The 25,690-nt window shown below is 42.8% G+C and overlaps 1 protein-coding gene across 1 annotated transcript in view; it reads right to left on the bottom strand.

Moving 5' to 3' along the window:
* Nucleotides 1-2,049: 2,049 nt before the first annotated feature.
* The window catches only part of MIPOL1 (mirror-image polydactyly 1), a 794,108-nt gene continuing 770,467 nt past the window's right edge, over nt 2,050-25,690 (bottom strand). The window contains exon 12 of the mRNA XM_030215153.1: nt 2,050-2,404. Within this exon, the coding sequence (XP_030071013.1) occupies nt 2,338-2,404 (67 nt within the window). The 3' untranslated portion in view covers nt 2,050-2,337. The remainder of the gene's footprint in view (nt 2,405-25,690) is intronic.

Raw genomic sequence — 25,690 nt, 5'->3', positions numbered from 1 at the left:
GCTCATTTCTAGTGCAGCCATCAAAAAAGCGCTTTCTTCAGTTTGTTTCATTAATGGCTGTGCGCTAATGTAAGCACTAGTGCGTGGCCTTTTAAAATAATTACTGCAAGAGCGCTTACTGCCTCCTATTAAGGTGGCATTAAGGGCTCCCACGTTATGGATGTGCCAATCAGTTAGCACGGCAGTAATATGCATGCGCCAGCTGATTAGCAAATCAATAACAATTCTCCATCCCTGACTTGCCACACCAAAAAAACCCCAAACAAACAAAATAGCACATGCAGATGGCAAAGTGTCTTTCGTTAGGCCATTTATGCTGTGTTAAGTGGGTGTTATGCCTAATGCATCTTAGTAAAAGGGCCCCTATGTTTGTAGACACAGGATATTCTTCATAATCTAGAAAAAATGTCCATATTTTCCCCATATTAATATTCAGCCTCTGCAAGGCCCTTCACATTCAGTGGTGACATGGAGGGGCATAATCGAACGGCGCCGGCCATCTATATGGACGGCGCCGCAAACAGCGGTCCTGAACCATATTATCAAAAAAGATGGCCGGCCATCTTTCGTTTCGATAATACGGTTGGGGCCAGCCAAACGTCAGAGATGGCCGGGTTTGAGATGGCTGGCATCGGTTTTCGCCGATAATGGAAACCGATGCCGGCCATCTCAAACCTGGACAAATCCCAGGTATTTGGTCGTGGGAGGGGCTAGCATTTATAGTGCACTGGTCCTCCTGACATGCCAGGACACCAACTGGGCACCCTAGGGGGCACTGCAGTGGACTTCAAAAATTGCTCCCAGGTGCATACCTCCCTTACCTTGTGTGCTGAGCCCCCCCCCCCCCCAAAACCCACTCCCCACAACTCTACACCATTACCATAGCCCTTATGGGTGAAGGGGGGCACCTACATGTGGGTACAGTGGGTTTTGGGGGGGTTTGGAGGGCTCCCATTTACCACCACAAGTGTAACAGGTAGGGGGGATGGGCCTGGGTCCACCTGCTTGAAGTGCACTGCACCCACTAAAAACTGCTCCAGAGACCTGCGTACTGCTGTCAGGGAGCTGGGTATAACATTTTAGGCTGGCATAGAGGCTGGCAAAAAAGTTTTTTTTGGGTGGGAGGGGGTTGGTGACCACTGGGGGAGTAAGGGGAGGTGATCCCCGATTCCCTCCGGTGGCCATCTGGTCAGTTCGGGCTCTTTTTTGAGACCTTGTCCTAAAAATAAATGGACCAAGTGAAGCCGGCCAAATGCTCGTCCAAGCCAGCCAAATGCTCGTCCGAGCCGGCCAAATGCTCGTCCGAGCCGGCCTTCTTTTTTCCATTATCGGCTGAAGCCGGCCATGTCTTAACAACGCTCCCGTTCCACCTCCGTCCCCTGCAGAAACGCCCCCTTTAACTTTGGCCGGCTCTGCAACTGAAAGCAATTGGAGCCGGCCAATATCAGCTTTCGATTATACCGATTTCGTCGGCTTCAGGAGATGGCTGGCCATCTCCCGATTTGTGTCGGAAGATGGCCAGCGATCTCCTTCGAAAATAAGCAGGATAATGTTCAAGTAAAATGGCCTTCTCTTCAACAAATCCGTTGGCAGATAACTCATGAAATCATTGTTAAAAACTGAAGTTTGAAGTGCTTCTTGGGAGCCCCTGGATCACTTTAAATTGCAAAATTAATTACATTGAACATAGGACAATATGATAGGCAATGGTTTGATATGCAAGTGAATATGCATTCTAAAATTAATTAATTTAGAGTTTTTCATCCAAAACTGTCCTGTAGGTTGAGCAGACTGTGTTACAAGCTAGTGGTGCAATATCTCTCCAACCCCACAACCTTATGCAGTGATGAGTGGAGAATGGTTAGAGCAGGGGCTGAAAACCAGGAAGTCCAATCCCACTGCTGCTTCTTGTGATCCTGGGCAAGTCACTTAACTCTCCATTGCCTCTGGTAGACACTTAGATTTTGAGCCCTCCAGGAACAGGAAAATATCTTCCGTATCTGAATGTAACTCGCCTTGAGCTACATCTGAAAAAAAGATGTGAGCTCTAAGAATGTCAGGCCTTCGAATATGTCACAAGACCACTCAGCATTCCACATGCTTTGGGTCAGTTATACCTGCTTGTGTTAATATGGGCAGAAGAAAAGGACAAATCAGCAACTAAGTGGTTAAGCGTTTATGATTGAATTTGATTTTATCTTTGCTTGGAATGTGGTTGGAGTGTCCCACTTCTAACAACTGTTTGCTAAGTTAAAGCTTCAGTGTTTACACAGTCTTGGTGAATGGAGCTGCCTGGTCACCAGATGTGAACACTTCCCCACAGGCTGCCGCTTTCAGTCAGATCACTGTCCGAAGGGTCCCTGCCCCAACTTTCTTCCTCAGGACGTCCACCAGCCGTTCCAACCTGGGGGGGGGGGGGGGGGGGGGGAGAGAAGGAGCAGAGAGAAGAAAATAAAAGGAAAGAAGGTTAGGAATGTTCTGGTTGCGAGAGGCAGTGTTTGCTCGGGCTCAAGCCATCCCGGTGGTCATGGTAAGAGACAAAGCATCACTATAAGAGGCAGACAAAGGGGGCAGGATACAGACAACTTGTGAAAAAAAAACATGCTCCACCACTGACTATGTCTCCATCCTGCAGTACAGGAGCCAAGGGTAGAGTGCTTCAGCACAGTGACAAAGTACCAAACTTCAGAGACAGTCACAGTGTGTGACCTCTGAGCAAATGCAAACATTATAGCACAAGTGCGTTTATAACCCCATGATGGACAGCAGAATCTGGCACTCTGCCTTTTAAAATAACTAGCTGACAGCGTAGAGTATACCCAAATATTTCTGGTCTTGACAAGTTATTTTCAGGAAGGCTTTCAAATTAACACTATCCTCCAGCACAGGCTATTTAACTTGGAAATTCATGGGGGTCAATATTCAAAACGATTTAACTGGGCCGCCGCAGGTTAAATTGCTTACGCGGGGCCATCCATTGATATTCAGCAGCATTTAACCAGATAGTGTCGCTGAATATCAGCACTGACCACTAAAGTCATAGCCGGCAATTTTGTGGGTGGTTCGGGGGCAGAGTCAGCACTTAACCGCATAAGGTAACCTGAGAAATCAGACTGCATAAAACAAAGTCCTATCTTTGACCAGTTTAACTTATGCAGTTAAGTGCTGAATATTGCACTTAACTATATAAGAGATAGCCGGCTGCACATACCTAGATATTGAATGCTAATGCCCGGACCTGGCTCAATACTGAAAATCTGGGCATAATGCCGAGAGCAGCCAAAAAAACGTTGACTGCTGCTGGCTGAACATTTACCCCAATGACTTCTTTACCTTCATGACCTCTGAAGGTGTCTTCATGCCTCAGATTAACCACTGTGCAGGAAGCATATGCTATTTCCACTAGTCTTTGATAAGACTTGATAGGATTTGTTATGGATGTTTGGTATTATGCATGCATCTGCCTGTCATTTTACAAATTTCAGTGGGAGCAATTTTCAAATTATCTGCTTTGGTGCAAAGTCTACTTTTTACCACATCGCAACAGGATCTTTCTCCTTACAAATGATTGTAGACTTTTACAACTGCTTTAATTGTGGGCAAAGTTATTATTATTATTTTTTTTTTTTGGGGGGGGGGGGGGGATATCTTTATTGAAACCAGAAGCAACAAGGTAAACAGAACCAATACGCAGCCATGTACAAGGAGAAAACAACCCAAACATATTGTAACACATCATCTCTCAAAGCAAGTAGATTTGAAACATTAACCTATGTATGTCCTTTACAGAACCTATATAAAACATGCCCCCAGGAAAGTCTTCTCCTACAGGTATGTGCACCATGGAACCCCACTTGTGCCTTTACTCGGATTCAGGGATGGCACTTCTCAGACAACTAGTTTACCATTTAACCAGATTCTGTAAGGGGACAATTATATAACAGGATGACTCTGTTCTATAAAGGAATGTAGGCACATACTTTCTGTTATAAAATATGACTGTAACCAGGTATATGTTTATTTGGATTTTGCTCACACCTTTTCCAGTAGTAGCTCAAGGTGAGTTACATTCAAGTACACTGGGTATTTCCCTGTCTCTGGAGGGCTCAAAATCCAAGTTTGTACCTGAGGCAATGGAGGGTTAAGTGATTTGCGCAAGTTCACAAGGGGCAGAAGTGGGATTTGAACTGGCTACCTCTGGATATCAAGACCACTGCTCTAACCACTAGGCCTTGTGCCTAAACGTTAGGTGTAAGCACTTATGCCAGCCATAGAGTTGGTGTAAATACTCGTATTTAAATCTTGTTGATACACCTGTAAAGTGTTCTGTAAATTTGTCACCTACGTTTGAGCTCCGCCCATGTGTACACCCCTTAGAAGTTAAGCAGGTATTTGCAGATCAGCACTTAGATGGACTTTTGGCATTTACATGCATATGTGCCAATATGTTTAACATTTACATGTGTAATGGGCACTTATATGTTAGCACCTGTGTTATAGACTTGCCCCATAAATGGTTTTGAAACTTCCTTCATTATTCTTCCACTGCAGGTATTTTATACATATTCCAGTCTTTGGGGACAGTTTTGGTTGCAAGTCCTGGATTTTTAGCTTGTGACTACAAATATTTTTGGACTTTTACTGTTTCCTAATGAAAAAGAAGCAGACACGTCTGCTTTATATTTGAAAGCTAAAAGCTTAGGAATAAAATTCAAATGATTCCCAGGACTTAGAAGAGTGCACCTAGGCCCTAGCTGAATTTTCTTTTCTGCCCCGGAAACCTTAAATTCTACTAACATTTCCACAGTTACTGAGACCCCAATCTAGACTCTCTTTCCATCAACTGTCTGGTGTCTCATTGTGTGCTTGGAGGCTGACAGTGGCTTATTAACAATGCAACAATTATGAATCAGCACAAAGCACTTTGGAAAGAGCGGAGTAGCAGTCGTCCTGAATCCAACACTGGATAGGCAGAAACTAGTTACTTTTGTCTTGTGGTTTATGAAAATCTACGTTGAAGCAATAATTCCACTGCTTGAAGGTTTCAGAAGGCAAAAATCCAGAGTGATTAATGAGGCCAAAGGCAGGGTAATCTATCCAAACAAGGAAACCGGATTGTCATAGGCAAAACCTTGAAGCGATAACTTATGCATTAAACGATTTCCATGGTTTAATTTTTTTCTTTGTCACAAAGAGTTAGTTTTCTGTAGAATAGAAGCCCAGAGTTTTACTTTTTTTTTTTAAACATATGATAATGTAGAATGAAACCCTGATTTCTAACTGAACAAATACTTTAGTAAAACAAACAGAAAAAAAGAAAAAACATCAAAAGCAAGGTTGCTTTCTCTCCAGGAATTTGGTGTCCTCATGTACCCTGACAGTAAGGACTCAAATGCAAAGACTGCTTAATTTTGCTGGTAACAATTTTTTATAATCATTTTTTAAACTAGAAATTAATCCATGCTCACTATACAGAGGTAGCAGCCACAGCATAAATTTATGATGAGTAAAGAAGGGAAGAGGCGTGTACAAGATGCTCCAACCTTGGCTCCTCGGTGGTACCTGTTTTGCAGATTGTTCGCACCACCTCATCTCAAGATCATGCAGAACACAGAATACACACTGTGCCATATTTCTGTATCATCACTGCTTTTGAGCAGAACATGTGAGATAGACTTTTATTTGCAGTAGTTTCAATCCTGTACTTTATCCACCAAAGCCTCCTCGCCCAGATATAAGGCTGGTCTAAAGACCTATTTTTTTCTTAGGCATTGACTGATGGACTGGGGTTGCTGAGTGCTGATGGGTGCAGGAGGCCATGGGGCCCTTTTACTAAAGTGAACTAAGCCCTTGTGCTGACTCAGCCTCTGGAACACCCCCAAAATATCTGGTTTGAAGATAGGTGTTATCTGGACATTTTCAGCAGCACTAACCGGTTAAGTGCTGCTGAAAATTTATTTATTTATTTATTAGGATTTATTTATCACATTTTTGAAGGAATGCACTCAAGGCAGTGTACAGTATGAATAGATCAAACATGAGCAGTAGGCAATTAGAGCGGTAAAAATATTCGAACAACAATACAAAGTACGGCATGGTATACTACTTGCAATGACAACACTATATGTACTAGAACATTATAATTGGTAGTGAGGGGTAAGGCAAAGTTGTAACATATAAGTTCATAAGTAATGCCATACTGGGAAAAGACCAAAGGCCCATCAAGCCCAGCATCCTGTCCCCGACAGCGGCCAAGCCAGGTACAAACATTCTATACATGTTATTTCTGGAATTGTGGATTTTTCCCAAGTCCATTTAGTAGCGGTCTATGGACTTGTCCTTTAGGAAACCGTCCAAACCCTTTTTAAACTCTGCCAAGCTAACCGCCTTCACCTCGTTCTCATATAGATGAGTAAGAAAGTAGGAAGAATTAGAAAATACGGTGATTGATTTGAAGAAAGTTGCACATGAGGTCAGAGAGAAGGTTAAAATGACTGATTAGTCCTGAACAAGCTATTCAACTGGCCAATGGCCGATTAAATTGCTTTGCATATTGACCAGATTAATTTTAGCGCCTATCCATAATGTTATTGGGGACTCCTTCATTATTAATGCAAGGGCCTTAATGCATTTCTCATATGTTAAGGAGAAGCAATGAGGGACTCGAACAGCCAATTTGAAGAAACACTGGGTTCCTTAAAACAAGCTCCTCAGCGAATATGTCAGGACCCAAAACACAGAACTGAGCTAAGTAGTAATTCATAAAGACAGTTTCGTACAATTTTGAATTTAAGCACGGTGTGGCACTAAAAAAAAGTTTGAAAAAGGTTGGAAGTTAAATGTACGATGATTACATTATTTTGGATGCTATCAGACCCGATGGTTAGTGACAGTCCAGTGGACACCTATGAGCATACTACCTAATTTTGGGCCCTGTTTACTAAGGTGCGTTAGTGTTTTTAGTGCTGCTTAGTAAACAGGGCCCTTTATCAATAGTAGATTACTGAATAATGTTGGAACACATTATTATTCTGTGGGAATTTACTCTTGTGAATCAAAGTGAATTTTTCTCCCAGAATGATTTAAATCAGTATTCTTCCTTTGAGAGTTAGGACCTTAATACACAGCAGACTATTCCATGTGCAAGTCAAACAATCTTAGGGACCCTGCTAACTAAAATACCAGGCCTGTGCATTAACTGTTGGGAGCATTTCCAGCATGTTCCCATATAGTTGCTACACATGAAAGTACTTTGCTGCACAGGAAATATAAAAGTCCTTTTACTAAGGTGCATTGAAAACTAGGCTGTGCTAGTGTAGGCACATGTTTTGGGCAAGCGCAGATCCATTTTTCAGCGCATCTGTAAAAAAAGGCCTTTTTTAAAATTTTTGCCGAAAATGGACGTGTGACAAAATAAAAATTGACACGCGTCCATTTTGGGTCTCAGACCTTACCACCAGCCATTGACTTAGTGGTAAGGTGTCTCATGTTAACTGTGCGGTAATTGCCTACGTGCGTCAAGTCGGATTTACTGCCCGATTTTTGCCATGCGCCAAAAAATAAAAATTACTGCACAGGCCACGAGGTAGCCGGGCGGAAACTCTGATTTGATGCACATTGGGCGCATGTAGGCACCTACAAGACTTAGTAAAAGGCCCCATACTGACAATTAGCATGGATGCACTTACTGCCTCCTATGGATGGAGACTTGGGGCCTATCCAGTCTGCCCAACAGTCACATTATCAATTCATGATTAAACCAACAACACTGACCAAGAAAGGGATCTAGGTGTTGTCATTGATGGTACGTTGAAACCTGCTCTGTGTGCTGCAGTGGCTAAGAAAGCAAATAGAATGTTAGGTATTATTAAGAAAGGAATGGAAAACAAAAATGAGGATGTTATAATGCCTTTGTATCGCTCCATGGTGCGACTGCACCTCAGATATTATGTTCAATTCTGGTCACCGCATCTCAAAAAAGATATAGTGGAATTAGAAAAGGTGCAGAGAAGGGCGATGAAAATGATAAAGGGGATAGGACGACTTCCCTATGAGGAAAGGCTAAAGCGGCTGGGGCTCTTCAGCTTGCAGAAAAGACGGCTGAGGGGAGATATGATAGAGGTCTATAAAATAATGAGTGGAGTAGAACAGGTTGATGTGAAGCGTCTGTTTACGCTTTCAAAAAATATTAGGACTAGGGGGCATGCAATGAAGCTACAAAGTAGTAAATTTAAAACGAATCGGAGAAAATGTTTCTTCACTGAACATGTAATGCAACTCTGGAATTTGTTGCAAGAAAATGTGGTAAAGGTGGTTAGCTTAGCAGAGTTTTAAAAAGGTTTGGACGGCTTCCTAAAGGAAAAGTCCATAGACCATTATTAAATTGGACTTGGGGAAAACCCACTATTTCTGGGATAAGCAGCATAAAATATTTTGTACTTTTTTGGGGATCTTGCCAGGTATTTGTGACCTGGATTGGTCACTATTGGAAACAGGATGCTGGGCTTGATGGACCTTTGGTCTGTCCCAGTATGGCAATACTTACGTACTTATGAATGCGATATAAAATAGTTGATCATGGTCTTTCTTTGGTAATTCTGGGACATAAACCGTAGAAATCTGCCCGGCACTGTCCTTAAGATCCAACTACTGAAATTTTTTTTTTGTTACATTTGTACCCTGCACTTTCCTACTCATGGCAGGCTCAATGCGGCTTACATGGGGCAATGGAGGGTTTCGTGACTTGCCCAGAGTCACAAGGAGCTGCCTGTGCCTCAGGTGGAAATTGAACTCAGTTCCTCAGGACCAAAGTCCACCACCCTAACCACTAGGCCACTTTCCAGTGCATCCTAAACCAGATTGCAATATATGGGACACAGACTGTAGAAGTCTGCCCAGAAAAGGCCTTAGTTCTTCACAGCTGGAGTCACAATCTAAGTGCCATTCGACCCATCCACACAAATGCAGCCATTTGTGTTCATTCCACACCTTTTTGAATTCCATCACCGTTTTTGTCTCTACCACTTCCCTCAGGAAGGTATTCCATGCATCAACCATCCTCTCCGAGAAAAAGCATTTCCTGTCATTACTCCTAAGTGTACCTCCCCACAACCTCAATTCATGTCTTCTAGTTTTATTGTTTCCTTTTCTCTGGAAAAGATTTGTGTCTATATTAATACCTTTCAAATATTTAAACATCTGGATCATATGTCCCTCCTTTTTATATCTTTAGCAAGATATGGCCTCCAAAACTGAAAACAATACTCCAGGTGGGGCCTCACCATTGACTTGTACAGGAGCATCAACATCGCCTTTCTTCTGCTTGTTATACCTCTGTCTATGCAACACAGCATTCATCTGACTACAGCCACTATCCTGTCACACTGTTTCATCACCTTCAGATCCTCTGACACTATCCCCCACCCCCCCAAGGTTTCTCGCTCTGTCTATGCATATCAGCCTCTCATCTCCTAGGACATATGGCTCCCTTGGATTTCTACTCCCAAAATGCACCACTCTGCACTTCTTTGCATAAATTTTAACTGCCAAACATTAGACCATTCTTCTAACTTTTGCAGATCCTTTTTCATATTTTCCACCAGGGGAGTAGCCAGACACCCAAGTTTGGGTGGGCCTGGACCCAAGGTGGGTTGGCAGCACTCCGCCTTGTCCTACAAGTGACTTGGTTTCTCCCTCTCTCGCCTGCATGCCATATGGTCTTTGAAACATCCCCTCTCCCCCGTATACCTTTTAAATAGCAGATTTTCACTGGCAGCAAAATGTTGTTGGGAGTTTTTGGCTGATGGGGCTTGGGATCCCTGCCAGCCACATTATAGGAGTGCTGCTACTTGGTGGGCCTGAACCTAAAGTGGGTGGGCCTGGGCCCACCCCAGCCCACCCTTGGCTACGCCACTGTTTTCCACTCCCCCAGGGGTTCCACTCTATTACAAATCTTAGTATTATCCACAAAATGGTAAACCTGATTTTTTAACCCTTTGGCAATGTTGCTCACAAATATATTGACCAGAATCGGCCCCAGCACCAATCCTTGAGGCACTCCACTACTCATCTTTCCTTCCTCCAAGTGAATTCCATTGACCACCTCCTCTAGCGTCTGTTGCTAACCAGTTCCTAATCCAGTTCACCACTTTGGGACTTAACTTTAGCATGTCAAATTTATTCAAGAGCCTCCTTTGATGAACTGTGTCAAAGGGTTTGTTGAAATCCAAGTAGACTACATCTAGCGCATGTTCTTGATCCAGTTCTATGGTCACCCAGTCAAAGAATTCAATCAAATTCATTTGGAACAATTTACCTTTGGTAAAACCATGTTGCCTTGGATCTTGTAACCCATTAGATTCCAGGAACTTCACTATTCTTTCCTTCAGCAATGCTTCCATTACTTTTTCCAATAACTGAGGCTTACCAGTCCAGTTTCCAGCTTCTTCTCTGTCATCACTTTTGTGAAGAGGGACCACATCCGCTCTTCTCCAATCCCGCGGAACCTGTCCTATCTCCAAGGGTTTATTAAACAAATCTTTAAGAGGACCTGCTAGAACCTCTCTGAGCAATTCTCTAATCTAAGTGCCCGCATGCAGGTGCCCCTTGTGTGTATAAATGTATAGAATACTAGCACTTACGCACATAAGAGTACATTTATCTGCAAAAATGCCAGTAGTTGCCTAAGTGTGCACCTAACTTACATAGCATGTAAATACAAGGCGGTGTATATATGGGCGAAGCATAGCTGGGACATGGTTGGGGCACCTAGTTAGATGCATAGCTTTGTAAGTTACTCACATTCCTGCTGCCTTTAAGTGCCCATAGTTATGTCAGGACTATGGCTGGTATAACTGTGGGTATATAAATATTAGGAGTGCTGATACTGGGTTGAGCTAGTAGTCTATCATGGAATCTGGGTGACCATGTTCTGTTACTAAGTAGGCTCTTACTGCACATCCTCAGGATGCCTCAATGGAGGTACCAACTTGTTGAATCACCTCCTATATGCAAACTTCAGTGTGTTAACTACAGTGTGCAGTCTATGTCCACTCTCCACCCATTTCCTGTCCCATAACATGCTATGCAGGTAAAGGGCATTTCTAAAACAGTATGCCTACATATAACTTTCTTTTATACAATACTAGCCTATCTGGGTATATATGTGCCTATATGGTTAGGCACAAGTATTTAGGCCAGCCATAGATCTAGTGTAAATTCTTGCATCTAAATGCTGCAGATTTGCACATAATTTATAGTAGTCTATAAACTACATGTGTGAGTCCCACCCAGACTCTGGCTATATATTCGCCAACTCCTGTAAAATACACGCTATGTAAGAAATGTCCATGTTTATAGAAAAGCACTTAGGTGGATTTCTTGGCATAATCACTGTGCTCTCCCTGTCTCACAAAACTTGAAAATTCTTGGAGTTATCATTGATCAAAACCTCACTCTCGATACCCACGTGAAGAACACGACGAAAAAGATGTTCCACGCCATGTGGAAACTCAAACGAGTAAAACCCTTCTTCCCGAGATACATCTTCCGTTCCCTGGTACAATCAATGGTAATAAGCCATCTGGACTACAGCAACGCGCACTGTATGCTGGATGCAAAGAACAGACCATCAAAAAACTCCAAACAGCCCAGAATACTGCTGCCAGACTCATATTTGGAAAAACTAAATATGAAAGTGCAAAACCCCTAAGAGAGAAACTTCACTGGCTCCCACTTAAAGAATGCATTGCATTCAAGATCTGCACGATTGTACACAAAATCATTCACGCAGACGCCCCCACCTACATGCAAAACCTTGTGGACCTACCTCCCAGAAACGCCACAAGATCATCCCGCAAATTTCTCAATCTGCACTTCCCCAGCTGTAAAGGACTAAAATTCAAGCTGATGCATGCCACTACCTTCTCATACACGAGCACACAGTTATGGAATGCACTACCTACAGACCTGAAATCAATCGACGAAATAACCAACTTCCGCAAATCTCTGAAGACATACTTCTTCAACAAGGCCTACAAAGAGAACCTATAACCTCACTAATCCACTTCACCAACACACCCAGCTATGAAAGTCCACCTTCTATACTTAACCCTATCACTTCCTTCTTTCTTCCCTTACTTAATCTCTGCCCATCACTAATTGTTCTGATACCCTGTAATGACAATGTCATAACAAAACTATGTAAGCCACATTGAGCCTGCAAATAGGTGGGAAAATGTGGGATACAAATGCAATAAATAATAATAAATAATAATATTAATATGGTTTTCTAGTTATGTGTGAACTTGTTAGCACCTTATTTACAGAATTACTACCCTAATGCATGAATATGCACACTAAATTATAGTGCATACAACCCATGTGTTTTCTTTATTCAAATAAGGTGAGTGTTCACAAGACACATGAGGGGAGGGGATTCAGTAAAGGTTGCCCAAAGTTAGGCACCAGGATGGTACGCACTAAGGGGCCCTTTTAGTAAGCTGTGGTAAAAAGTGGCCTGTGGCATATGAAATTGGTGTGCACTGGACCAATTTTTACCACAGCTGGGAAAAAAGGTTTTTTTATGGGGCAGTAAATGGCCGTGCGTTAAAATCAAAAGTAATGTGCAGCTATTTACTGCCTGAGCCCTTACCACCATCCATTGACCTAGCAGTAAGGGCTAACATGCTAACCATGCAGTAATCACGCAGTGTGAGCCAATATGGTCACTCTGCCGATTACTCCCAGGAACGCCCCCGTGATAGAAAATAGAAAATGGGAATCAGCGCATGCCAACTTTGAAATTACCACCGGGTGCCCGTGCTACCCGGGCAGTAGTGTCGATTTGGCGCACGTTACCCATGCATTAGCCCTACTGCTGCTTAGTAAAGAACCCCTAAGTGCGAACTCTGACTTTACAGAATACTAACTTAGCATGCATTTGGTGCCTAACCTTGGGCGTGAGCCAAAGACTGGGGTAAATGGTCACGCCCAACTACTGTCAGTTAAGTGTGAAAATTCACGTATTCTATAACCATGTGCCTAAATCCTGGGAATGCTTCTGACCAGACCAAGCCCCTTCCCTGGCCATGCCTCCTTTGGGCGTGCAGGTTATAGAATAGGGGCTTAGGGCAGATCCACGCGTTAACTACTGATGACTGCCAATTAGCGCTTGTTAATGCCAACAACTGATTGTTATCACCTATTGAGGCAATTAGTTCACATGCGGATCTGAACCCAAACTGCATGTCCAACTTTGAGCAACATATACAGAATCTGAAGGATAATTATTGTTATTCCTTAATGTCTTCAATGCATTTTTCTTTCATCAGGAGCATATTGATTTCCATTTCTCTCTCATTATCAGCAAACTGATGTCTGCAACTGCAGTATATAACTTCTTTGCTTAAGTTATCTTTATTGTTTGGTGTTGCTCTATGTATTTATCTAATGTGGTGTAATGGTATCATGCCACTGTTTGTTTTTCTCCTCCTCCCCCAATAAATGGATGAAGAACTATAAAAAGATCTGAATTTACTGCATGCTGAGTGAAATTGATATTACCATAGAGTATATTGATTATTTGATGTAAGGGACTATGATTCTCCTTTTATGGTGGAGGTGAATAGCTATTTGGCTAGGCTGTTGAAGGAAAATATGTTCTTCAAAGTTAAAGGCTACATGGGAGTCTGCATAGCGACAAATAACAGGAAATGAGCAGATAATGAAGTATTTTGTGTCTGCCCTATTAGAGTTGACACATTCAAATATAGAGGAGATATAGAAACAACACAATCGGCATATTTTCTGACCAAAAAATAAATCTTTAAATTGAAGAGGTGTTGCCTCTAGAAGCCCCCGGCTCTATATATTCAGAGCTCATGAGGGCTGGGCTGCTTCATCATTGGCAACACCCCTAAGTTTATAGAACAACTTATCCCATATATGTGTTCAAATACTCTTTTTTTATATATAAATTTTTCTTCTTTTTACTTCTTTTTTTCTAACACATAATGGGTAGTTATGAAGTTAAACGTGACAGCTACTTAGCTTTTGCACGGTCCAATCCTTCCTTTGTTAGTTAATTACATGCTGGAAGCTGAACGCGACCAAGACCAACAATGGCCAGCGTTTCGTCGCCTGCTTCAGGGTCAAATGGTCTGCGTCTAACTCAGCTGAAGGATCAACCACTTCTAACGGACCAGCCCTATTAGAGTGCCATGGTATTTTCAAACTGTTATTAAGACCTTTTCTTCTGGTAGGTGTATAAGATCTGACTTTGCAATACAGTTAGCTCTGGACTTAGTAACAACTACACATTGCACTGTGATGAGAGCTTCGGCGTTTTCAATAGCAGGGTCCTTGATGTGGAAAGCCTTACCTGGCCAGTTGCTTTTATGTTTAAATGCTTTGGCAATTTAAGAAACTGTTAAAGACACAGCTTTTTGTTCGGGCATTTGCTAATGAGTAATGGTGGTAAACAGAAAATTGATGGAAGATGATTGTAGCAGCATATTTATATTGTTTTTAGCTTGTTTGTAATGTATGTTTATATGGTAGCCGCTTAGGTTCTAAGCGGGTTATAAGCTTTTAAAATAAATACATACAATAAACTGCATTAGTTGCCTCATTTTGCTACACGTCTCTCATTATTTATTATTGGACATGGAAAGTCACTTAAGTGATATTGAGTGATAAAAAAAGGTGGAACAACTACACAGAGCATGCTCAGGTCATTATGCCAGTGGGATCTACAATGCTTGCCTACAATTCCAGTTTCCAAATTGCTTCATTTGCATAGTCTCTGAAACAATTAACTTGCCCTCGCAGAAAAAGGATCAATGGGGACCTGTTATGATTCTGCCGGTTTGGCTGAGGGGGAGGGGGGACGTCTCTTCTGATTGGCTGCCAGGGGTTGTGCTGACGTCAGGGGTAGTACTTTAGCCTGCAGCTGAAGAGTTTCTCTGCTTTTGCGTTACTTACTTGGTGGTGACAGGAAAGCCTGATAGTTTCTCTCAGAACGTGCTCTAGGTTCTGACAGGGATCTGTGTTGTATTAGAGTATTCTTTTCCTTCCCTCTGGGTTAGCTGCTGCTGTGTGTGTGGCGTAGCTCTGTAATCAGGGTCAGCTGCTCGTTTGTTTAGTGGGGGCTGGGCATTGCTCAGCCTCCAGGGCTCTGGGCTGAGTGAGAGCGTTCCCCTTTGTTTGTTTGTTTTAAGGATTTCTCTTCCCAGTGTCCCGGCCTGCTGGCTCAGTGAGTTTAACCCTTTGTGTACTGTGTGTATTGTATTCCTGCCTCTGCCAGTGTGCCGTGAGGCCCGCCTGTATGCCTATTTCCCTTCTTCCTGAGGGACTGTGGGGAGGGGTAGCTTAAGGGGTATTGTGTAGCTGGGGTGTGCGGTGGTGGGTCGGTCTCCCCTTGGCCTGGGTCAGCGCCCTGCTGGCCTCGGCCAGGGCCCAAGGGCTCACGACCAACCCAATGGATTACAGGACCCCAGCTTTTACGCATCTAATCTCCCCAAAAACAATCTGGCAATGTTTAGCAAGTTGTAGGTAAGAATACCATCTGGAATGCAAGGCCAACCTACATCCAAATGAAAGCAAAACAAAACACTTTGTGAAGAAACAACCTTCACAGAATACTAGACATATTCTTACATATGCAACCTCAACTCTACATTGCTATCATGGTTTTACAATCTCAAAACCTCTACTGTTTCCGAGGGATGACCTACACTCAGAGCTTGACCTACTGTACTGTGAAATGTTGACAGAGGCATGGACATCTCATTAATAATATAACTATGGTCTAGAGCAGAGGTTCTCAACCCAGTCCTTGGGACACACCCAGTCAGTCAGGCTTTCAGGATATCCACAATGAATATGGATGAGATAGATTTGCCTTCATTGTATGCAAATCCATCTCATGCTTATTCATTATTGGACAGCTTGAAAACCAGACTGGCTTGGTGTGTCCTGAGGATTGGGTTGAGAACCCCTAGTCTAGAGGTAATCTGGTACAAAAATCTGCTATGAATATAGATGCCACATGAATAGCCTTAACACTACAAATTATGCTCATTGAAGGTAATTAGGTTGGATGTCCAAGAAGGCACAGTAGTGTAGCCAGGAACATTTGACAGGGTATGTGTCTGAATTTCCCTCCCTTCTCCCTACCCCGCATCTCTCCCTTCCCTTCCTGGCCCCGCAAAGATTTTGCAATTCCCTCTCTCTCCCCACCCATACCTTAAAATCACTTCCAGTCTTCAGCACTGGCAGCAGTGGCACTCATAGGCTGCCTGCGGCCTGCACAAGGGCTTTCTCTCTGAATTGTCCCACCCTTCATAAAATAGGAAGTTGCATCAGAAGGGGTGGGATAGTTCAGAGAGAAAGCCGATGTTGCCTTGGTGAAGACCGGAATTGCTGGTGGTGGTGGGGGAAGCGGCGGGGGAGGAAGGGAATTACAAATCTTTGTGGGGCTGGGCCGGGAAGGGAGAGATTTGGTAGGAGGGACTGACAGGGGGTACATACGCAACCCACACACCTCGATTGGAAACGCCACTGTGAAGACGCCTGTCTTGAGGTTATTTATAAAGCCATGTAGGGCCTATGCCTCAGAAAAGCTGCCAAACTAAAATGCAGCCGCATATATTTACACATGCTCGGGAGCAGATGCAAAGGTTCCTGGGTGAGGGATGTACATATATACGTATTTAACAACCTATGTGTGTACTTCCTATCTCTGCCTGCACCCCATCCAAACTCCTCCCCTGAACACTCCTATTTGCAGGTCGCATAAAACTACGTACCTTCTTGTCATAGTGCAAACTTTAATGCTGGTACCCCATGGGGTAATTTTATAAGAAACTGTTTACACATATTTCTATATTATGTTTATTAAATTATATTTATGTTTATTACTCCCATTTCCCCAACTCTATAACAGAGTGCTCAAATTTATGTGTCATCCTCTGGATTCTATATATTGCGGCCAAAATTGCATGCTCAAGTTACACATGCATTTTAATTGAGTAACGAGACGTTAATTAACAATAATTGGGTGCTAACAACTAACTATTGCAGTTAATTGGTTCCAATTAGGATTATGTGTGTGTATCTTGCTAAGTGCTATTCTATAAAGATCCACAAGCAAATATTTTAGCATGCAACTGAAAAGGGGGTGTGGCCATTCACTAAAGATGCGCACAGTATTAAAGAGTTCGGGGAATCCACCCGTAACTTACGCAGCAGGATTTACACCAGGTTTCAGTTGGTGTAAATCCTCTGGGCGCAGATCCCAGCGCTAAGTGAAATTCTATAAACGGCGCACAACTTGGAGTGCCATTTATAGGATAGTGCTCTGTGTGGATTTATTTCGATGCCAAAATTTGGGGGCCATTTACCGCAGCTTACAAGTGTAACAGGTAGGGTGGGGGGGGGGGGGGGTCCTGGGTCTGCCTGCCTGAAGTGCACTGCACCCATTAAAAACTGCTCCAGGGACTTGCATACTGCTGTCAGGGACCTGGGTATGACATTTGAGGCTGGCATAGAGGCTGGCAAAAAAGTGCTTTATTTTTATTTTTTTCGTTTGGGAGGAGGTTGGTGACCACTGGGGGAGTAGGGGGAGGTCATCCCCCATTCCCTCCAGTGGTCATCTGGTCAGTTGGGGCACCTTTTTGAGGCTTGGTTGTGAAAATAAAAGGACCAAGTAAACCCGGCGAAATACTGCTTAATGCCGCTTTTTTTTTCCCAGTATCCGCGAAAGCTGGCCATCTGGTAGCCACGCCCATGTCCCTCCTTCGTTTCGCCGGTGACACGCCCCTTTGAACTTTTGCCAGCGAGGCGACGGGAAAGCGGCGATGCTGTAAAAAAAGCAGCTTTCGATTATACTGATTTCGCCGCTTTTCCGAGATCGCTGGCCATCTCCCAATTTATGTCGGAAGATGGCCGGCGATCACTTTCGAAAATAAGCCCGAATGTCTCTCAGCTCTGCAGCAACTCTTACTGGTCTCTAGCCTGGTCCCTGGATCCAGAGTTATCGCTGCTTCCCTCTGGGCATCGTTAACCTGGCTCTGGCCCAGCCTTTTATACTTCCTGGGTCATGCCCTCCTGGCTCCACCCCTCCCCAAGTCACTTCCCCTTTGTGCGGGACTAGGGATTTTAAGGTGGCCCTGACACTGTGAAGGAGTGTTCTTAAGCGGAACTGGAAGCATTCTATAGACTTCCTCACACATCCGATATATCTCTTTTATAAACATGGCTATGTAAACATATCTGCTGTGTGGAAAACAAAACAGCAGATCAGTAATAGATATTTAAAAACTTTATTAGTAGTATCGTATAGCAGAATATTGCCCGGTACTACTAATAAAGTTTTAAAATATCTATTAGAACATAAGCACCGCCATACTGGGAAAAGACCAATGGTCCATCAAGCCCAGCATCCTGTCTCCGACAGCGGCCAATCCAGGCTTCAAGAGCCCGGCAAAAACAAAAAAAAATGTTTTAATTTTTAATAATGTTCAATGGACTTTTCCCTCAGGAATCTGTCCAAACCCCCTTTAAACTACGTAAGCTGTCACTACATTTTCCGGCAACGCGTTCCAGAGTCCAACTACACACTGAGTAAAGAAAAACTTTCTCCTGTTTGTTTTAAATCTACCATATTCTAGCTTCATCTTGTGTCCCCTGGTTCTATGGTTGTCTGAAAGTGTAAACAAATGCTTCACATCCGTCCGCTCTACTCCGCTCATTATCTTGTAGACTTCTATCATATCACCCCTCAGCCGCCTTTTCTCCAAGCTGAAGAGCCCTAATCTTCTCAGCCTTTCCTCATAGGGAAGTCGTTCCATCCCTTTTATCATTTTTGTCGCCCTTCTCTGCACCTTCTCCAAGAATTGGACACAATATTCGAGGTGCGGTCGCACAATGGAGTGATACAATGGCATTATAACATCATTGTGTTTGTTTTCCATTCCTTTCCTAATAATACCCAACATTCTGTGCGCTTTCTTAACCGCCGCAGCACACTGAGCAGAAGTTTTAAACATCTTATCCACGATAACTCCCAGATCCCTTTCTAGGTCTGTGACTCCTAACGTGGAACCTTACATAAGTACATAAGTAATGCCATACTGGGAAAAGACCAAGGGTCCATCGAGCCCAGCATCCTGTCCACGACAGCGGCCAATCCAGGCCAAGGGCACCTGGCAAGCTTCCCAAACGTACAAACATTCTATACATGTTATTCCTGGAATTTTGGAGTTTTCCAAGTCCGTTTAGTAGCGGTTTATGGACTTGTCCTTTAGGAAACCGTCCAACCCCTTTTTAAACTCTGCTAAGCTAACTGCCTTCACCACTTTCTCCGGCAACGAATTCCAGAGTTTAATTACACGTTGGGTGAAGAAAATTTTTCTCTGATTTGTTTTAAATTTACTACACTGTAGTTTCATCGCATGCCCCCTAGTCCTAGTATTTTTGGAAAGTGTGAACAGACGCTTCACATCCACCTGTTCCACTCCACTCATTATTTTATATACCTCTATCATGTCTCCCCTCAGCCGTCTCTTCTCCAAGCTGTATAGCCCTAACCTTGCATGACATAGCTGTAATTCGGGTTCCTCTTACTCATATGCATCACTTTGCACTTGTCAACATTGAACTTCATCTTCCACTTGGATGCCCAATCCCCCAGTCTCGCGAGGTCCTCTTGTAATCTTTCACACTCCTCCTGCGATTTGACGACCCTGAATAATTTCGTGTCATCTGCGAATTTAATTACCTCACTAGTTACTCCCATCTCTAGGTCATTTATAAATACGTTAAAAAGCAGCGGCAAGAAGAAGTCGGCGAGTAGACATCTTGTAGTCCGAGACAGCACATTGCAGTTCCCCTTGAGAATGCCAGGAGGGCGAAACAGGCTCCTGTTGGGGTGTGCTTGTCTGACGGCATTCAGATGCAAGATAAGTGACTGTTTAAACAATTAATGCGCTAGTAGCTAGCATAAAAGAAAAAAGAAAAAAAAGAAAAAATCATAAATTGATAAAAAGTGGTTAGCTACTAGTGAAGACCAGCGGAAGGATGGTGTGTTTAAGTCTATGATTATAAAATCGCAGCAGTAACGTAAAAAGTAGCTGCAACGTTGAAATCAGACTTTGCCCTTAAACCTCCAATATACTGGTACTCCCGGTAGTTCTCTACTAATTTTGCGAGTGTTGATATTGGTACTAGTAGAGTGCAGCTGCATTTGTTGGCAGTATCCTAGAACTAAGCAGTGGATTTTCCCCAAGTCAAACTTAACAATGGCTTATGGACTTTTCTTTTAGGAAGCTAGCCAAACCTTTTTTAAACCCTGCTAAGCTAACTTCTTTTATGACATTCTCTGGCAACAAATTCCAGATTTTAATTACATGTTGAGTAAAGAAATATTTTTCCCAATTTGTTTTAAATTTTACTACTTTATAGCTTCATTGCGTGCCTAGTATTTTTGGAAAGAGTAAACAAGCGATTCACGTCTACCTGTTCCATTCCACTCATTATTTTATAGACCTCTATTATATCTCCCCTCAGCCATCTTTTCTCCAAGCTGAAGAGCTCTAGCCACTTTAGTCTTTCCTCATAGGAAAGTCGTCCCATCCCCTTTATCATTTTCATTGCCCTTCTTTGTATCTTTTCTAATTCCACTATCCAGCTTATAATCAAAAGTGATCGCCGGCTATCTTCCAGCACAAATCGGGAGATGGCTGGCAATTTCTTAAAAGCGGCAAAATCGGTATAATCAAAAGCGGCATTTTAGACAGCATCGCCGCTTTCCCATCACTTCGCTGGCGAAAGTTCAAGGGGGCGTGTCGGTAGATTAGCGAAGGCGGGATATGGGCGGGCATGGGCGTGGCTACCAGATGGCCGGCTTTCACCGATAATGAAAAAAAAAAAGCGGCGTTAAGCAGTATTTCGCCGGGTTTACTTGGTCCTTTTATTTTCACGACCAAGCCTCAAAAAGGTGCCCCAACTGACCAGATGACCACTGGAGGGAATGGGGGATGACCTCCCCATACTCCCCCAGTGGTCACCAACCCCCTTCCATACTAAAAAAATAAAACTAAAAACCTTTTTTGCCAGCCTGTATGCCAGCCTCAAATGCCATACCCACCTCCATGACAGCAGAATGTGTTGTATCCTCCGACAGCCTTTCTCTGGTTGCGATGTGGCTCTCGGGTGAGTGTGACACCTTTTCTGTTAGGTGCCCTGCAGAGTCACATTAGCAATGCATTGTGGTGGGTGTAGGGTACTGGGCTTTACTCCCATGGTGCTTTCCCCCCCCTGCTAACTGGGTCAGAGTGTGCCCTGTTTTGTTTCCTGTTGTAGTCCATGCGGTAGTGGCCATTTTTGTAAGCCAGTTTTAGTTCCCTTTCCTGTGTTACCCATCTAGAGAGAACATAGTTCTTACCTTGAATAGTGCTGAAAGAGGGCATTGTACACCATTGTGCCAGCTCTGACCTACTGCTAATCTTAGTACCAGGGGACTCTTTGCCAGTGGGGCACAACCTCTGATCTGCAGTTAACTGTGAGTAAACGTGGTTATTTCAAGAAAGGACTTTTTCAGAGAGATTAGTCTTCAGGTGTGAACTGGTGTGCCAAAGTTATACAGCAGCAATAAGTCCTAGAGGCTGTATGCAGGTCCCTGGAGCAATTTAAGTGGGTGCAGTACATTTGTGGGTAGTGGGTTTGGGGGGCTCAGCTCCCAAAGTAAGGGAGCTATGCACGTGGGAGCTTTTCTGAAGTCCACCACAGTGACCCTTAGGGGGCTGGTTGGTGTCCTGGCATGTCAGGGGGGCCAGTGCACTAAAAATGCTGGCTCCTCCCACGGCCAAATGCCTTGAATTTGGCCTGGGTTTGAGATGGCCGACATAACTTTCCATTATCGCTGAAAAACAAACCCGGCCATCTCAAACCCGGCGAACTCCAAGGCATTTGGCCGGGCTAACCCGTATTATCGAAAAAAAAGATGGCCGGCCATCTTTTTTGATAATACGGTTCCGGCCAGCTGTAGCGCTGCCGCCAACATAGATCGCCGGCGATCTATTTGGCTGACGACGTTCGATTATGCCCCTCTATATCTTTTTTGAGATTTGGTGACCAGAATTGCATACAATATTAGAGGTGCGGTCACACCATGGAGCAATACAAAGGCATTATAACATCCTCATTTTTATTTTTCATTACTTTCCTAATAACACCTAATATTCTATTTCCTTTCTTAGCTGCCGCCGCACACTGAGCATAAGGTTTCAATGTATCATGAACGATGGCACCTAGATCTCTTTCCTGGTCGGTGACTCCTAATGTGGAGGCTTGCATCATGTAACTATAGTTTGGGTTCCTCTTTCCCACATGTATCACTTTGCACTTGCTCACATTAAACTTCATCTGCCATTTGGATGTCCAGTCTCGTCGTAAGGTCCTTTTGTAATTTTTCACAATCCTCTTGCAATTTAACAACTTTGAATAACTTTGTGTTGTCAGCAAATTTAATTACCTCACTAGTTACTTCCATCTCTAAATCATTTATAAAAGCAGCGGTCCCAGCACAGAAACCTTGGTAAACCCCACTACCCTTCTCCATTGAGAATACTGACCATTTAACCAGTTTTTAATCCACAATAGAACACTACCTCCTATCCCATGACTCTCAAGTTTCCTCTGGAGTCTTTCATGAGGTACTTTGTCAAATGCCTTTTGAAAATCCAGATATACAATTTCAACCGGCTCACCTTTAGCCCAACCCTTTTCTGGAGGCGCATCTTGCCAGTCAGTTTTTCAGGATTACCACTATGAATATGCAAGAGACCCATTATATGCAAATTTATCTCATACATATTTATTGTGGTGATCCTGAAAGCCTGACTGGCAAAGTGTGCCTCCAGGAGAGGGTTGGGAAGCACTGGATTAGGTGACCTTTTAACATCCTTGTCAGACCTGCTTTTCTTGGAGTTCTATGACCAGCTGAGTGTCCATATCTGTATCTCCAAGAAATAGATATATATATATATTTCCAACTTTTGAAAGTAGAAAAGCCACAACCCAGTCATAAACCATGGCACTGAGTCATATACATAAATCACCCCCTTATGCCACCCTCATCACTAGCTGTCAGTCTCCTTAAATCCAGTATCAATCCCAGCAATCATTCTCTTTCTCTCCGTCAGTCATCCCTCATCCACAACAGCTATACACTCACTCTTTTCCTTAATTCCCTTCATATCCATTAGTCATTCTCTCTCTCGCCCTTTCTTATAACCAGAAACCATGCTCTTTCTTTAACTTCTGTTAAGGTTTTACGTGTTAAGCGGTTTCAAGAGAGCTCATTTTTTTCAGTCTTCTAACATTTAGAATACCTTCCTTCCAGTGATTTGATAATTACCTTCTTATTTTTCCTTCCATAGACAATTAAAGACCTATTTATTTCACAATATCTTATTCAGAAATTGTAATGTTACTTATTGAACTTCTCATTCTACATGTTCCTGGTTTTCTTCAGTAGCTTCTTATGTTTTAGGAGTCAACACTCAAGAAAAAGATCTGGGTGTCATTGTAGACAATATGCTGAAATCTTCTGCCCAGTGTGTGGTGACAGCCAAAAGCGCAAACAGGATGCTAGGAATAATTAGGAGAGGGATTCAAAACAAGACCAAAAATATTATAATGCCTCTTTGTCTCTCTATGGTGCGACCTCAACTTGAGTATTGCATTCAATTCTGGTCACTGTACCTCAAAAAAGATATAGCGGAATTAGAAAATATTCAAAGAAGAGTGACCAAAATGATAGAGAGAATGGAACTTCTCCCATATTTGGAAAGGCTAAAGAGGTTAGTGCTCTTTAGCTGGAAAAGAGATGGTTGAGGGGGGATTTGGTTGATTCTTCAGCAAGTGGTGCTTTTGGTTTCAGTTAAAATAACCCACCTTAACAGTTGACCACACTGATCCCCTTGGGAAAATAGTAGAGGCTACAAGACAAGCTAGCAAAGGGGTGAAAGTATTATTTATTTATTTATTCTTCCAGTTATTCATAAACGTTTTTTTGCATTGTTTTTTTTTTAGTGTTTACCACTTAAAACTGAAAAGAAGAAGATTCACATATGCAGCCCCATTTTAGATAGAACATAGAAATCAGAATTGAGATATCCAGGCCAGGACAATTCAAATTCCACTGGTGTTCTAGAAAAGGATCTCCCAACATACAGCCTTTTCTAAAAATATATGGAGGAATGCCATGTATGCATGGTTATGTGCAGTGGGAGCAACCATTTTACAGTTGCCAATGTCTAAACCTTCAATGGAGGCAAGTTGGCAACATGAACAGCTAAATGTTGGCACTTACGTGTGTATGTTGGTATTTTAAAACCTAACTTTAACCAGCCAGAACGTTGACCAGTTAAATAGCATATCAGTGCCTAATCGCTAATATTCAGTGGCTTATTCAGTTAGGCGCCGATATTTGGTGCCTTACCGGATAAGTTTAGCAGTCAAGTAGGACCACATAAATATCTGTCATACCTTTAACCTCTAAAAAGTTAACCGGTTAGCACTGAATATCGACATAACTGGTTAAATTTTTAGTAGTTAGAAACCCCAGATATTCAATGCTGGTTGCCGGAAATGGCCTGGAATTGAATATCCGGGTTTAACGCCAGCAAAGGATAGCAAAAGTGCTGCTGAATTTTAGTCCCTAGATGTTTAAGTGCCAACATACATATGTGAATGTCTGCCATTCTGGAAACCTATATGTCTAAGTGCTCCCAATTGCTTACCCCTCCTGCCATAGCTGAGATTATATTCATGCACCCTTCTGACTTCACATGCAACTTTCTTTAAATTAGTTCCCTTATGCTCCTATTACTCTGTCTTATCTGTCTATATAGTCCACCGTTGCTTTCACCATAAGCTGTCCATTAAGATGTTTTATTGAATATTGTGTTGACAATTTAAGTAGCATACTATGAAATACTATGCACTGTTATTTAAATATTTTTACTGCTGTAATTCTCTGTTGACTATGTTCAAATTATTTATTTATTTGTTACATTTGTACACCACATTTTCCCACCTATTTGCAGGCTCAATGTGGCTTACATAGTACCACAGAGGCTATTGCCAATTCGGTTGGTGACAGATACAAAGTTATATTGTGATTAGATGAGGTAGGTGTGGATCAGGCATCAGGGGGATCGAAAGAAGTGAAGATTATAAATTGTCCAGAACGGTCATTAGTTGTGCTGTGTTGCTGGGTACTGGTCTTTTATGTTGGATCGTTGGGATAGGTCTTTTTGCCATACACCATCTTGGGTGAATTTTTTCAGAAAGGTGGTAAATAAATCCTAATAAATAAATAAAGTATGGAGCCACAATCATTCAGCTCTATTGATTTTGGGTGGGGAATGCTAGGTGATTAAGGGGGCAACCTCCTCTAATCCCCTCATAGACTATTGCCCAAAAATAGCACTTTAAAAAAACCTATTGAGTTCCAGAAACAGCTGTAACTCCCAACGTTGATCACAGTGATCAGAGACACATCTTCCTCTTCTGAGATGGGAAATACATGTGTATTTTTTGCTCCTGTCCTAGTTTTGCCCAAACCACACACCCCTTGTCATATGCACATATTGCAGATTTACATGTGTAAATCCCAGCTTTC

The sequence above is a fragment of the Microcaecilia unicolor genome, chromosome 9 (genome assembly GCF_901765095.1).
Source record: "Microcaecilia unicolor chromosome 9, aMicUni1.1, whole genome shotgun sequence".
NCBI classification, from domain to species: Eukaryota; Metazoa; Chordata; class Amphibia; order Gymnophiona; family Siphonopidae; genus Microcaecilia; species Microcaecilia unicolor.
The sequence above is the reverse complement of the archived record's forward strand: the minus strand, read 5'-3'. Positions and strand labels throughout refer to the sequence as shown.